The 15,346-nt window shown below is 37.4% G+C and overlaps 1 protein-coding gene across 1 annotated transcript in view; it reads right to left on the bottom strand.

Moving 5' to 3' along the window:
• Nucleotides 1-15,346, bottom strand: part of ZFR (zinc finger RNA binding protein) — a 44,793-nt gene that overhangs the window by 8,366 nt on the left and 21,081 nt on the right. Inside the window, exons 7-15 of the mRNA XM_082497009.1 lie at nucleotides 14,406-14,597; nucleotides 12,459-12,759; nucleotides 11,335-11,528; nucleotides 9,642-9,761; nucleotides 8,533-8,678; nucleotides 7,985-8,147; nucleotides 5,924-6,129; nucleotides 5,543-5,693; nucleotides 4,003-4,144 (exon numbers count right to left, since the gene is read on the bottom strand). Coding sequence (XP_082353135.1) covers nucleotides 4,003-4,144; nucleotides 5,543-5,693; nucleotides 5,924-6,129; nucleotides 7,985-8,147; nucleotides 8,533-8,678; nucleotides 9,642-9,761; nucleotides 11,335-11,528; nucleotides 12,459-12,759; nucleotides 14,406-14,597 — 1,615 coding nt within the window. The remainder of the gene's footprint in view (nucleotides 1-4,002; nucleotides 4,145-5,542; nucleotides 5,694-5,923; nucleotides 6,130-7,984; nucleotides 8,148-8,532; nucleotides 8,679-9,641; nucleotides 9,762-11,334; nucleotides 11,529-12,458; nucleotides 12,760-14,405; nucleotides 14,598-15,346) is intronic.

Genomic DNA, 15,346 nt, shown 5'->3' with positions numbered 1-15,346 from the left:
GTTACTTAAAAATTGTACAGATACAATGCAGTGATCAGCTTTAGAAGTTCTTTGTTTCACTAATTAGGAAAATTACTATTGTGACTAGTAACAAAGTATATTGATAGCATAACTGGTGCTACACCAGGTAAGATGAAACAAAAAGCCCTCACTCAATGGCACTTATTTCACAGGAGCTGGCGGTATGGAACAATATAGTTTACTCCAGCAAGATACAAATATAGGTAAGTCAGAGAATAAAATTTAAAAAAAATTAAATAAATTTTGGGACTCATGAAACATGCCTACAAGGAGAAGCTTTTAAGGGTGCTGCAGAAAGAGAGCTCTGAAATCACCTATTTTACACAAATGTAAAATAAATAGTAGGATACTTTACAGAGAGCTAAAAAGCCATGAATTAATATGGTGGTACAACTCTGCAATATCATTCAATTTAATCTGAAGTACTACATTCAGATTTGAGCATTTTTTATAGAATAGTCCCATTGCTCTGCACAGGGCCAAAAGGGAGAGGATTTAAAAATAAAAATGAAGCTGAGAAGAACACAGGTATCTTCTCATACAGATATTCAAACTTATGGACTATACGTTAAAGTGGAAAGATGAAAATCTGCACTAACAAGGCATTTACAGAGCAAATGAAGACATTAAAGCAGCATTTCCTTTAAAAAACAAAACAAAACAAAACCCCAAACCTGTACAAGAGAGGTGCCAGGTAAGATAACTGATGAAATGAGTACAATCTGAATATAAGAGACAAGGAGTACATTTAGAGAATACCCACAGTGGGAAAAAAGTGGCAAAGTAAGGTTGAGAAGTTAAAAATAAAAATATGGGCTGTTGGGCCTAGTAGCCTAATCAGTCAATAATTTACATTCTTCTAAAACTAATATGCAAATAGGTGACATTGTGCAAACTTTTAGCACAATAATTCATTTTATAATTTGAAACTCCAATTACTTCTAGCTCTGAAAAACTTCAATTTTGAAAATAATTTTACTAAAAAGAATTACAGATTAAGTGCACAGAAGAGAATCTTACTCAGTACTGATCTAAAATGTGCTACTAATAGATATCATATGAACATCCTTGAATCTTAAAAAGACTCTGAAAGTCAGAAGTTGCCAAGGCACCTATTGCACTGAGAATACATTGACTGAAAAAATGGATCAAGGAAACTCTTGTAATATTTAATCTGTGGATTTTTGCATCTGTTTCACATTTCAGGATTAACCCCTTAGAGACTATTTAACTAAATTCTGATGCCTAACTTAGCACCCTGTTAAGCTAAGACAAAAAACTGAATTAATTTACAAAACACAAGCTCAAATTCTTACCCTATGTAACTTAATTTTTCACTAGCCTAAATATAAGGGGTTAATCTTCAGTTAGACATGCTGTGTCCACACTACCTCTTCATTAAAAGTTAACAGGTATAGCAATTTTTGTAAGTTTTATTATGGGAAATACATTTTACCCAGTCAACTATTTCAAGACTAGTGTGAACACTGCTTAATTCTAGGAGAGAGACAAAGACAAAAAGAAAAAAAAAAAAAAAAAACAACACACAAAGTAACAGTAGATGCTAGGACTATGCATCCAAACCCCCTCCTTTGTAAAGCATGGCAGGTGTGACACTGAGCTTTAGAAAACCTTGGTCAAAAATCCTTCCGATGTCTTGGCAGCAACCCCTGACAGGAATCAAGTCCCTCTGCTAGAAGGCTTTGGACCGGGGCTGTTAGCTAAGGATAAAAAAGACACACGCGCACACGTATATGTGTTTATAAGTATGTACACTTTGTTTGCGGAAGGAAAGATTCCACAGCAGGGGTTAGAGCACTTTGAATATATCAGATTCAGTAAACTGTCAAACGCACAATACTGTAAGAAACAGTAGCTATGCGGTTAACAATTTTATTTCACGGTAATTTTTTTTAGCCTTTTATCATGTAATGGGATTATTACACATCAAACACGATTCTACTCCATGTGCAAGTCTCAGTCTCATCTTTACTCAAACTGGTTCTTCCGGTAAAGCCTTCCTTATCACCTGAACTAGCTCCCCAAGCGGGCTAAAAAAAATGAAAACTTTAAACCATTGTAAGACACAGAGCATGAGAAGCTGCAGTAAGAAAAAACACAAACACATACTTCGCAGCAAATATGCTGCAGTCTTCGTAATAAGGCCTTCTTTGCTGCAATAATTTGCAATTCAGTCTTCTATTTGCACTAGTTCCAAAAGTGAAGTTTTCTGCACATCCAGTTTATACTGCTCAGTGTCTTGAAGAGAAATCTAACTTGATTTTGCTTGCCTAGAGGCAGTACTGCATTCAGCAGTGAATAAACTCACAATAATAATTTTAACTCAAGTGTGGGTCAGACAAAAATACAGCTTTGTTTCCTTTAGGTGGTAAAAATTAAGGGATTGATGGTAGTAATTTGAAATTTATTTTTAGTCCAGATCATAGAATTTTAGGCCAGACGCCACTTAATTGAAATTAAGTATTGTGGCAGGAATCCATATTGCACTTTTGCAGAGTACATTAAGAAATAAATATGTTGTTTAAGGTTAACTTCATTTAATGGTTAATCCTAGTAATCCAATCTTCTAACTTAAAGTATTTTTATGAACTTAAATAATATGTGAAGTCTGATTCAGCACAGACAAGAGTTATGTTTGTCAAAAAAAAAAAGCAGAATTGGTTGGGTGTGACAGCACATGTATAAAGCCTTTGTAGCTAGGAATAATATGCACAGCTTAAAGATCATGTACAAAGCACTCTTAAACACTCTTCAGAAGTCATCCAAACCAGAGAATGCATCTTGAATTTTTTCTTTCTGATTACGTAGGATGACTTTGTTAACACAGCTTGCTTACAATGCACTAGTCACAGCTACAGAACATTTACTAATGCAATATAAAAACCTCAAGTATTTTAGAGGACATGTAATGATGAGATGAAATAAAAAAACCTCTGTGGCTTATATAAATATGTATATACGCAAGCACATGTATACATACACACATACAATTTTTTTTGACCTGCATATGAGAAGCGTTAAGATAGCCTCATATTTCCTATTTGTAGGTTCACTGTCAAACACCAGAACCCTGTTTGCCAAGATCTCTTTCAACTATGAAAATACAGGATTAAAAGGAAACAAAAGTTAATTTTATCTGACCCGTAAACAAAAAGAACCAATGTACTGCAGACATTAATCATGCTTGTTGGCTTAAAAGCTTCCGGAGCTTTGAAAGTGTTACAGAACAGACCCTAAAGCAACACTGCTGGCACCAGAGAAACTGTGGACTTCAGAAACATAAATTGATTTACAAGCTCCACGTTCTGCTTCAGCTCAACGACAAAGCCATTTCTCTTATTGTACTAATCTGGGTTTGCCAGTTGGATAGAAGACTGATTATAATACCAGGAGCCTAAATATACTCAAAAAGCACTCCAGACCAAAAAGCAACCTCAGAGAGCTGGAAAAAATCGCATTGCCTTTTAAAGTTAGAAGCGCTGTTACCATCAAAAGTATTTTAAAGGTTCATTTTAAGTGGTGCTGCTATTTGGAATGTGTAAGTGATAGTAATACTGATCCAGTTTAAACCCAAAACCCTGTGATTTGATTTTCTAAAACCATACAATCTTTCTCTTAGGGCAAGACTGCTCTAGAAAGCCAGTTTATAGCCATTTGCTATAAAATACTTAGTTTTCCACATAATTTTAAAAGACAGGAAAAAAATAGTCAAATTTGTACCTTTTCCAGAAAGCTGAGGTTGGACATAAAGTTAGAAATTTTAAAAATTAAATAAACACATCATATAAGCATTTATTTTAACCAACTGTTCTCTACCGAGACTGGTTGTTAAAACACAAGGTTTCGATCAAAACATGTGCCAGCATGTTGCCTTCCAGGACCTTAATGCCATCTTAAGCAGAATAGATAAACATAAAAAAAACAGTGAGAAAGAAGTAACATCTTCAACAACTTCCCAACCTCCATCCCTCATGTTTTCCTCTCGAATGACTGGAGATGTCAGTGTGATAGTAACTTGCATTTTGGGTTCCACACATGAATTTAAAATTATTGCTGCTTCTGGGACTGCACACTTGATATCGTATTTCTCAGGACTTATTACCTAAATATCGAGAAACAGAAATTTCCATTAGCATGTAGCCAATATAAGTATGGAGAAGAAAATGGATTTCAACAGTCCTTTTAACAGAAAGACAGAAATGTCACATAATTATACGAAGCAGATACCTCTGTATTCAAAGAAAACACGCTATACACAATTAATATACATATGTGAACCTGCATACTGTTTCCAAATCATCAATGAAAATACACAGCAGCCACCAAGCATGCAAAAGAAAAAAAAACTACACAGAAAGGAAATTCATACACAATTAAGTTACATAAGAAGAATCTTGACAGCGTTCAAGATAAAGAAAAGCCTCAGTGCCACTTAAAATGTCAGCTGGGTATGTTCCCCATTGGAACATAGTACCCTTTAAAAAGCACAAAGATGCAGTGGTTGTTCTTCAGGCTTGCAGTGATGAGTACTGCTAGGTACACTCTATACTTGGCTGTCACAATATGATAAGAGCAAAGGGCAAGATAAACACCAGGGAAATAACGCAAGAGTAACTAACAAGGTGGTTATTCCAAATTGCTTCTTGCAACTAGATTTAATAACTCTACAGACCCCAAAAAGGAAGCTGTAGGCACATCTCTCACCTTCTTCCACAAACTAGAGGGACAAATGACTTCTCCACAAAGCCAGTGCAGTTTTTAGATTTTCTTCTGTTCCGTTACTTCAAACCAGAGCAAACTCAAGATTATTTTACCAGACAGTATTAAAATGCTAATGCTGTGACAAGCATTCTGTAATGGTGGACAGGCCTTGTTCAGTAGAGTCTTTATTCTATACTTTCAGAAATACAGCAAATGGTTTATATGAATTCTGCTGAATGTTCTATGACTGCATGTGTTTGTTTTTTTTTTTTTAAAAGTGCCCAACTTAAAAAAAAACAAAACAAAAAAAACCAAACAAACACACAACACAAAAACCACAAGACACCGTTAACTAATTGTGGAACTACAAAGCACTGACACATACAAACTGGAAACAAGATGTAAGTACAAACAGACTGGCATTAATAGAGAACTTTGACCTTCAGGCAGTGCAAGCTTCCTATAACACTGCACAAATTACCTCTATCACTGCTGGTAACTGAGTAATAGTCTTTCTTCTGTTCATTTCTATTTCCCAATTAAATGAAATCTATTAAATGATGATTGATATGACACCACTAGTGTAAACACCTAGACGCTTGTATGCACACAACATACAGAAAACAAAACATGCAGCATAGTCCCTGAATTCAATTGGAAACACTCAGAAAATGGAAAGAAACTGAACCTGAGCTATGAAACATGGCACAGTGAGCCCTGCAGACATTTGACTTGAGGATAGATTTTTACAGTATTTTTACAAAAATTCAGATTAAAAAAAAATCTAAATGCTACTTACTGCAAGTTGTTTAGGAAGACTTTCAGCAATACGACTGAGTAATGTCTTTGAAGGCTTCTCAGCACATAACAAAACAAGATTGACGTTCCGGTCTCCACGGAGTAGCAAACCTTTAGCCAAAACTCCTACCCGTAAAACTCCTTTCAAAGCTCTGTGAATTGTAGTTAAAAGTTGCATTTAAAATAATATAAAAACCTTAAAAATAATCCTGAAGAAAGAAAAGTGAAATAAAATAGGAGTATTCCACATACTTTTGAGGCCATAGTGACATATACCATATCAAAACCACAGAAGAAGGGAATCCCTGGAAGCCCTGATAAGTGTAAGGAAAAACTTCAGAAACAAGTGATGAAATCCTTAAAAAGTAATTAAAAAAAATACCTGTCTTTACTGCCATCTTTTTTGTCATCTCCCTCTTTGTTCTTGCTTTTTTCATGATCAGTCATGTTGTCAGAAACAAGTTTCAAAGCACGCTCAGTAATAGAAACAATTTTTTGGACTGCTTGAAGTTCTTCCTCTGTTGGATATATAGCGGCATGTTTGGTCATCACATAGCGGTCATCAGAGGAGTCAGGGCGGCGCAGAGGCTAAACAGACAAGAAACCATCTTTCTGAAATCTGGGTACGCTTTCAAGTTCACAAATTATAAGTGACCAAAAACCAAGCATGTAGCTGAACAACACAGTATTCAAGCCTCAAATTGCTGAAATGTAACAAAACGAACTTAAGTGTCCTTAACAACTTACACTGGTCATAAACAATTATGTCTGAAAAAAAACAGGAAATGTATCAAAATTAAACAAATTATGAAATCCCAGGATCACAAGCATCTCCCCAACATAAATATCTATTGTACAATTTCTATGAACTGGGAAATACTTGCATATTGTTGCAAAATAAAGTATCCATGACTGCTTTTATAGAATCACAGGAGAATTCAAATAGGAAGGGACCTCATGAGGTCCTCTAGTCCAACCTCCTGTGCACACCATGGTCAGCTATAAGACCACATCATGTTGCTCAGGGCTTTATCCAGTTGGTTCTTGAAAACCACTGAAGATGGAGGGTGCACATCTGTGTGAAAAAAATTATTTCCTCTATAAGCCTCTTCTGTCTGAGCTTAAGCTGGTGGTATCTCACCCTCTCACGACTGTAAAAAGCCCTGGCTCCATTGTCTTTAAAATGCACAGGTATTAGAAGGCTATTGTGTCCCACTGAAGCTCTCTCTTCTCCAGGCCCAGATCCCTCAGTCTCTCCTGACAGCACATGCGTTCTAGTCCCCTGATGATCATGGTAGCCCCACACCGAACCTGCTAGGGTTTGTAGTTTCCTTCTTATTCTACAAAGCCCAAAACTCAGTGTAGTATTGCACTCTGGATCTAATGAAAACTGATCCTTCATCTACTGATTATGCTCCTGTTAATATAACCCAGGATGCTGTTGGCCTTCATTGCTGCCAGGGCACACTTTTGACTTACGTTCAGCTGCCAAGATCCTCAGATCCCTTTCAGCAGGGCTGCTACTCAGCCTGTCACTCCCCAGCCTGTAAAAGTGCAAGGGGTTATTCCTTCCCAAGTGCAGCATTAGGCACTCTTTGCGGAATTCCATAAAGTTCCTGTTGGTCCATTCCTCCAGTCTGCCTAGGTCCCTCTGGATAGCAGCCCTGCCCTCAAAGGTATCAGCTTATTCTCCCTACCCCAATCTGATTCACTTTCATGTCAGCTGCAAACCTTATGAGTGTGCACTCACTCCATCACCTTTCAGATCATTGATAAGGTGCTAATGCGACACATCCCAGAATAAACCCATGTGGTACTGCATTTGTTACTGAGCTCCAGGTAGAGTATAACCCACCACTAACCATTAGTGATGTGGATTGTAAGTGGACCGACAATCCAACCACTTTTTAGCCATACATTTGGCCACAATTAGATAAATAACATTGTATAATGCAATTAAATACAATTAAAAGTACTACACAAATCCAGAAGAATTTCTTTACTGAAAGGGTCATCAGGCATTGGAACGCATTACCCAGGGCAGTGGTGGAGTCCCCATCCCTGGAAGTATTTAAGGGTTGTGTAGATACAGTGCTTAGGGACATGGTTTAGTGGTGAGCTTGTCAGTGTTAACGATTGGACTAGATGATCTTACAGGTCTTTTCCAGTCTAGGAGATTCTGTGATTCTGTATTTCAGAAGAAATAGTAGCCATTGTAGTATTAGTAGCCATCCTTTTGTCATTTCAGTGGACTTATTTTGGAAGAGAAGTCCACCTACACAGTTTCATTAGCATACAATTTCTTCTTTACTTTCCCAAATCCTTTATTAAGAAACACGGAAAAACCTGAAGCAGCACTGAATGATTTATAGCTCTTAACTGTGCCTCCTGGTAAGTATGATTTTTTTTTTTTTTTTGCTTTCCCTCAAGTTAAGAAACTCACAGCTGGTCCTTGGGGCTGAGGAGGCATTCCTGGTCTAACTCCCAGCAGGCCTAGAGGTCCTGGAGGACCATGAGGATATCCTCCATCTGGTATTCTGCGACGGTCATCCCAGTGATGCTGCTCTTCCTCCATTCTCCTCCAGTACATGTCCTCTTCGTACCGCCTGAAACGTGTCAATCAGAGTGTTCTCTTTATACAGCAGTTAATACTTGCAACCATTCTAAATAAGTTCATGGATGTCCTCACTAACTCATTTCTAGTAGTCATAAGCAAATACCAGTGAACTCCAGAGGGTAACTAAAATGAATGTTTAATTTGAAAGTTGGTCTGAATTCATAGCAAAATAATTCTAGTAAAGTCTGCATTCCTCAGGGGGATTGAACACTAACAAACAAAAATCCCAGAGGGATAATGACAACCTAATTTAAAACAAGACAGTACGGAGTTCCCGAAACAAGTATGCAAAACAATAACTACAGAATCAGAGTTAGTTTTAGATAATCTGACTGCAGCTTTGTCTCATTCATTGACAAAACAGAATGCATTACCTCATTTCCATCCTCCAGCGCTCCTCCTCTTCTCGCCTTCTCCAGTATTCTTCTTTCTGCATCTGTTTCCTCATCTTCTCTTCTTGAATTTTTCTTGCTCGAATACTGGGCTTTACTTCTACTTGTAAGTCTGGGTTTACTTTTTTCTAGTTCAGAAAAATAATGAGCGAAATGTTTTTCCTCTTCTCATCTCAAGATTACTGAGTTCTTCTGACACATTTAACACACACTACTAGTCTACAATACAATTGAGGGGAGTAAAATGCAGTTTTAGAACTGCATTGAATGGGTAGCTGAAGAAGAAAAATCTGTGCCCAGTATTTTAATGGAAAAATATAGCAAGGTATTACAAATAGCATGAATTCCCTCTTCACTTATAAGAGAAAAAGCAATTTAAGATTAAAACATTAGATGTAATACTAAGTAATTTGCTGTTCATTCTGCAGCAGGATGACTACTTTATAGCCTGAAAAAACATTTCATCTTAACTACAGTGTGCTTCCTGATGCCCTGTTCCTGAAGGGTCCCTCATACAGGGACATAATCACAGGTTACCAACTAAAATTTTCTGGCAAGTTTTTCTCTTCTTTCACCCCTTTCATGATTATGCAAGGTCCGCTGTATCTCCTGTGACCACAGTAGATTCTTCCAATATAATGTTATAAACATCAAAATGCACACAATATGTCAGTATAGGTCTATCTCCACTCATGACTAAAAAATATACAACACTTGTTTCTCAAATGACCCCCAAAAGGGTTTATGTCATCTATCCTGCCAAAAACATTGAGCACGACTATCTTACACTATTTGAAACTCATGGTAAACAACAAAGAACCTACTGTTGCTTGCATATGTTGTACCACATTTTAATGTTGCAAAGGTTGCCTGAAAGGAACGTTCAACATGTTTAAAAAAAAAAAACCAAACCAAAATACAGTTTCACATTATACATTACTTCTTTAAAGACTGTAATCCCTAAGAAATACATTTCTCTACCTTTTTTATATGCAGTTTACTCAGAGTACCTACTTTAAATGTAAGAACATGTAACCAGTCAGCTGACACCCAGTGGATTTTCAGATAGAAGCATAAGCATTTCTACTAACCTTATACTGAAGTCTGTGCCGCCTCCCTTTCAAGTGCATCTCCTTAGCGTTAGGATCATTAAAACTGCATTCACAAAGTTTACAGTGAAAGCGGATCACCTTTCCTTCATCATTTCTTACCTGCAAAATAAAGTTATAACACATTCGGCTTGTTTTTTTAAAAAAACAAAGCTGATGTAAAAATTAATTTAATTCAGTGACACTGGATAATATCTACCTGTCTCAAAACAGGCTAAAAAATTCACACAATAACTGAAAGAAGGCAGAGCAGAAGTTTCAATTCTGACAGACACACTATTGTGCTTGGTGATGAACAAAGAACAAAGTTCTTCTATTCCAAAGAGCACACAGCTTTAAACCTGAGCCTGAACATATCAAGTTGAATAATCACAAATGTGCAAATCACGAAAAATTTATATTAGACTTCATCCACATGAAGAATGCCCCACTGAGCATAAAAGAAACACGCACAATACAAAAAATATAAACATACGCACAAGCCTTTGCAGGTTCAATGCCTTATCATGCTTATCTTCAAGGAGGACCCAGGGAATTACAGGTCGGTCAGCCTCACCTTGATCCCTAGGAAGGTGATGAAGCAGCTAATCCTGGAAACCATTTCCAGGCACATTCAGGGCAAGAAAATCATCAGAAGTCAGCATGGCTTCACCAAGGGGAAGTCATGTTTGATCAACCTGATAAAATTCTGCAATGAAATGACCAGCCTGGTAGATGTGGAGAGAGCAGTTGATATTGTCTACCTGGACTTAAGTGAGACCTTTGACACAGCCTCACCATAATATCCTCATAGACAAGCTCCTGATGCATGGGCTTGATAAGAATATAGTGAGGTGGATTGAAAATTGGCTGAATGTCCAGGCCCAGAGGGTGGTGATCAGTAGAACGAAGCCTAGTTGGAGGCCAGTAACTAGCAGTGTACCCCAGGGGTCAATACTGGGTCCAGTTCTGTTTAACATCTTCATTAATCATCTTGATGACGGAGCAGAGCGTGTCCTCCACAAGTTTGCTGATGACACAAAACTAGGAGGAATGGCTGATACACCAGAGGGTTGCACTGACATCCAGAGGGACCTCAACAGGATGGAGAAATGGGCTGACAGGCATCTCATGAAGTTCAATGAGGGGAACTGCAAAGTCCTGCCCCTGGGAAGGAAGAGCCCCTTGCACCAGTATACGCTGGGGGCCACCCAGCTGGAAACCAGCTTGGCAGAAAAGGATCTGAGGGGGGTCCTGGTGCACACCCGAGTTAAACATGAGCCAGCAATGTGCCTTTGCGGCCAAGAGGGCGAACGGCATCCTGGGCTGCATTAGATAAGTATTGCCAGCAGGTCAAGGGAGGATATTCTTCCCCTCTAACTCAGCAGTGTTGAGGCCACATCTGGAGTCCTGTGTCCAGTTTTGGGCTCACCAGTACAAGAGAGACTGGACATACTGGAGAGAGTCTAACAAAGGGCCACAAAGATGATGAAGGGACTGAAGCATCTCTTCTGTGAGGAAAGGCTGAGAGAGCTGAGCCTTAGAGAAGAGAAGGCTGATGGGGGATCTTCTTGGTGTATGTAAATACCAGAAGGAAGGGTGGAAAGAGGGCAGAGACAGGCTTTTTTCAGTGGTTTCATGTTGAACAGACTTTCGCTAAATAGTTAAAAAATAATACAAATTTTCATATTAATACCTCCTCCACATAGTCATGGCCCACTGGCTGGACATCACTTTGCAAGGCAGCAAGAGTTGTGGGAGTCACTGGTTCAGCTGCTGTGTCTGGTTTTACTTCCTGTGTTTGTACTGTAGCAGCAGGAGTTGTTTTAACACTTTCAGCTGATTTCATTTCTTCCAGTTTACTTCCTGTTGTCTGAAGCTTATTGCCACCTACAAATCAAAAAAGTTAGATCGTTAACTTTCATCAAATGGGAATGTGATTGCATATGATGTGCAAACTGAAGACTTTATTTGCAAATATCAATGTTCTGGCCAAAGCATTATCAATGTTCTAAATCAGTTAAAACTTAAACATATTTTAAATGCAATTAAAGACTTTTAACAATAAGTTTAACAACACTCAAGTTATTTAAACACTTAAGTTTTTATTTTAGCAAGAAGAACTTGCTTTTTGTAATTGCAATTTTCATTATTAATTTTCATGCTTTTTCAAAAGAGAGAGGACGGAATGGGAACATTTCAGCAAATTTATTTTAATAATCTCTTTTTTGTCATCAGATAATTTTTTTCATTTGTTAATGGATCCAAAAAAGAACTTCAAAACCTTATGTCTGTATTAACAAAGCCAGTATACTCTCATGTGTTGCAACTGCATAGGTCTTTCCTTCAAAGGCAGGATAGCTTGTTGTGGAAAAGCTGCTTCCCATCTCTAAATGTTTGTGACGCTCATTTCAGAAGTTTCCACTGTTAGATTTCTACCGTTACCAGGATGTTTCTGTTGCCCAGTTATCAACTGCCAATCTACTGCAGATTGTCTTAACAGCCCAGATTGTAAACTGAAATTAGGACCAACTGCACTACAAACTGCAATACTCCAGCAGCTACTACATAAAAAAAAGCAAAGGTGGGAGGCTTCTTATAAAGGCAGGAGAAGCCACCAAGAGAGGCCAGCTAGACACAACTGGGCAGAAAACACCATAAATTTTGAAGCAAAACTTTTATATAGATTCTTATTTTCATCTGTCAGTAATTCTCTTAAACACAATAGAGTTACTCATGCATAAAATTAACTAATACATTTGCTGCACTAAGTCTTAAAAAATGTTATAGAATAGGTTAGGTTTCAAAATAAAGACTGACTTCTGTACTTGCCAACAAAGTTTATTTTCGGTGTAGATATTTTCTTTACAGCTATATTAGCAGCGGTCGAAGATGTTTTGTTGTTGGACGCAGTGTTAAGTGGTGTATTTGCCGTGGGAGTAAGAATTTTCACTGCAGAGGATGCAACAGAGGAGTTCACAGTACTGCTGCTAGTTGCTATATTTGAAGCAGAGGCAGTTGGTTTGGAAGCAGATGTGGAGGTTGAGGAAGTAGCTTGGGTAACCACGTTTGGTTCAGTTGAAGGAATGGGTTTGCCAAGTTTTGTGTGCAACTTTACTACCTATAAGAATAAAGAGAAATTCATAGTATGATCTCACTGGAGTAACTATGAAAAATTAACACAAAATAACTGTAACTAAAAAAATCAGTATAATGAAAAAGTTAGCTATTGCTTCTTTGCAAAAAAAAAAAAAAAAGCTCATCATCTGTAACAAGGAAATAGTTAATAGTTATCTGACATTGTTTATTTCCATTAGAAATTGAGATATTTACTGCAAAAGCTGTGTAGATGAGAATGGAAAGCCAATAAACTCACAAGCCAGAACAACTCAAGAAAACATTTTGCTCCAACTGTTTCACCATGACTGCTTTATTGCCCGATTGCTTTTTACTCTCCCTCCAAAAATTGTAGTACATTGAACTATTTTGGTTCCAAATACTGTTTGTAAGTAAGAGTTATTTAATTCAGATTCAACAATACTGTCTTTTTTGATTACTGTATTTTAAGAGTATTCATATTGAAAGAATTTCCAGGTTACCAAGCAGAACTAACAGATTCCTTAGACAAAAGATCCCTCTTTTTTTTTTTAATTTAAAAAGCGTATCTGCAGAGACAGTTAAAGAGGATGCAAGAGGCATATTTCAGAGCTCTTCAGTATCTCATATAGAGTAAAGAGGTACATGCTTATTCTTAGAAATAATAAGCAGAGGCCTTTCCACAGCATGCTTGAAATAGAATAATACTTCTTTTTGGTGAAAGCTGACCATCACCTGAAAAAGCAATGCATGTAGTCTGTAAGAACAAAACACGCAAAATCAAAACTAAAGACTAAACTATCTAAACTATAGTTTTCGCTCTTGTACTAACAAAAAATGATATTAGGAAAATTGTTTTAAATCTGCTATGAGATTTATTTTAATAGGTATGATGTTACTGATGCCACTTTTGTACAGTGTTCTGAGATGCAAAGAGGTATAAAAGCTAACTATTAATACTGTATTTGCTACTGACTTTAATCGATCCAGAGTTAGGAGGAAAATTTGTAATATCTAAACAAACATTCTATGCTGCCATTGCATTTACTATTGTATGGCCATATTTAAAACACAGGTCACAGGGGTTCACAGTGCAGCCCAGTCTTTATTCCAGAATGCCCACCTAACTGCACCCCAACAGTAGGGAAAACATGCTTATCAAAAGTCCTCCAAACATCCTCATTATAAAGCCTACTACAGGACATTGTTCCTTGCTCCCATATGCCAATTTTCTTTGCAAGAAATACCAAGGACTGATGCATAAGAGTCCTGTCCCTTGGCACTGATTCAGCTCAGTGTTTCAAAGCACACTGAAAGATTCACAGCATCAGACAGACAAGACGAACATCAAGAAAAGTCTTGAAGAGAGATAGGGGGCACAAGCATGCTACCACATGTCCTCATCTTACTCTATGCCTTCTTCCTACAATTTACATACTTTCCCCAATACATCCTCTTCTAGTCGATGCCATGGCAATATTTTTCCCCCTTACTCCCAACAAGACCCTTCTAATAGTGAGTTTAAAGATAAGTTTGAAACAAAAAGCAGAATTATGTCTTTAAACAAAATAATTCAAATTATACCGTTTCTGCATATTTCCTCCTCTCTAAAAAGTGATGGGATGAAATATACGACTGACTTGCATAACAAGAACAAGAGAAAACTCTTACTTTCTGATGCTTGGCTCCACGGATATGGGCAGCATAAGCATCTGCCCCTGTACAAGACACATCACAAAGCTCACAGCGCAACTGATTCTGAGTTCCACGAGCAGAAGTGCTGCTGTTATTGGTGTTCTGGGAAGCTTTTAATGCTGCTTCTTTCTTTTTGTGTTTCTGGCCTTCTAAGTGTTCTTTATAAGTCTGTTTAAATAAACAACACACATACAATTAGCTGTCTTTGCACTGCTTGTTCATCATTCATGTGAATGAATACATGTACTACAGAACATAGCATAAAACACATGCTTTGTATATGAAATACTTCCTACACTGAATATTTCTTCCATATGACACCCCTAAGGCATTAGCAGGCCACTTCTAAGACCAAGCAATTTTCTTCTCCACCACCAGGATTCCACTTTCAGGTAATACAATATGGGCTTTTCTCCTCTAACTTCTCACTTCCCCAATCAAGTGCCCGTCAACAGTTATTACCACTGAAAACTTGATATGGTGAGAAAACTGTAGTTTCCTGCATTACATTCAATTATTCTTGATTTTGAATCTTCCTCAAACTACAAGACCACAGTGATCAAGTGTATCCAGAGAACTAAAAAAATCAATTCAAAAGAAGGTAGTGCACAAATAAAGCTGTGCTGAAAATGAAATGCAGAAGTTGATAGTTGTTCCTATACCAACACTGGCAACCTAGTGAGTAGAGAGGGTGGGAAATAATGACAAGTTTACCTAAAGAGTAAGAACTGTTTAGCCAGACACACAAATAAACGTTCTGCATAAACTGGTATCTACTTTTTATGCACTTGTACCCACTGTGAAACTAAACCGGGATGCTGGAATACAATGAAGAATTAACTTTCAGGCTTACAAATGTACAAAATTCATGTAATTCCATAGTTTTGAAAAAAGTATTTTCTAAGAAGTTTGCTATG

Source organism: Vanellus vanellus (assembly GCF_965231255.1).
Source record: "Vanellus vanellus genome assembly, chromosome: Z".
Taxonomy (NCBI): domain Eukaryota; kingdom Metazoa; phylum Chordata; class Aves; order Charadriiformes; family Charadriidae; genus Vanellus; species Vanellus vanellus.
Note: the sequence above shows the minus strand (reverse complement) of the source record. Positions and strands in the feature narration are given on the sequence as shown.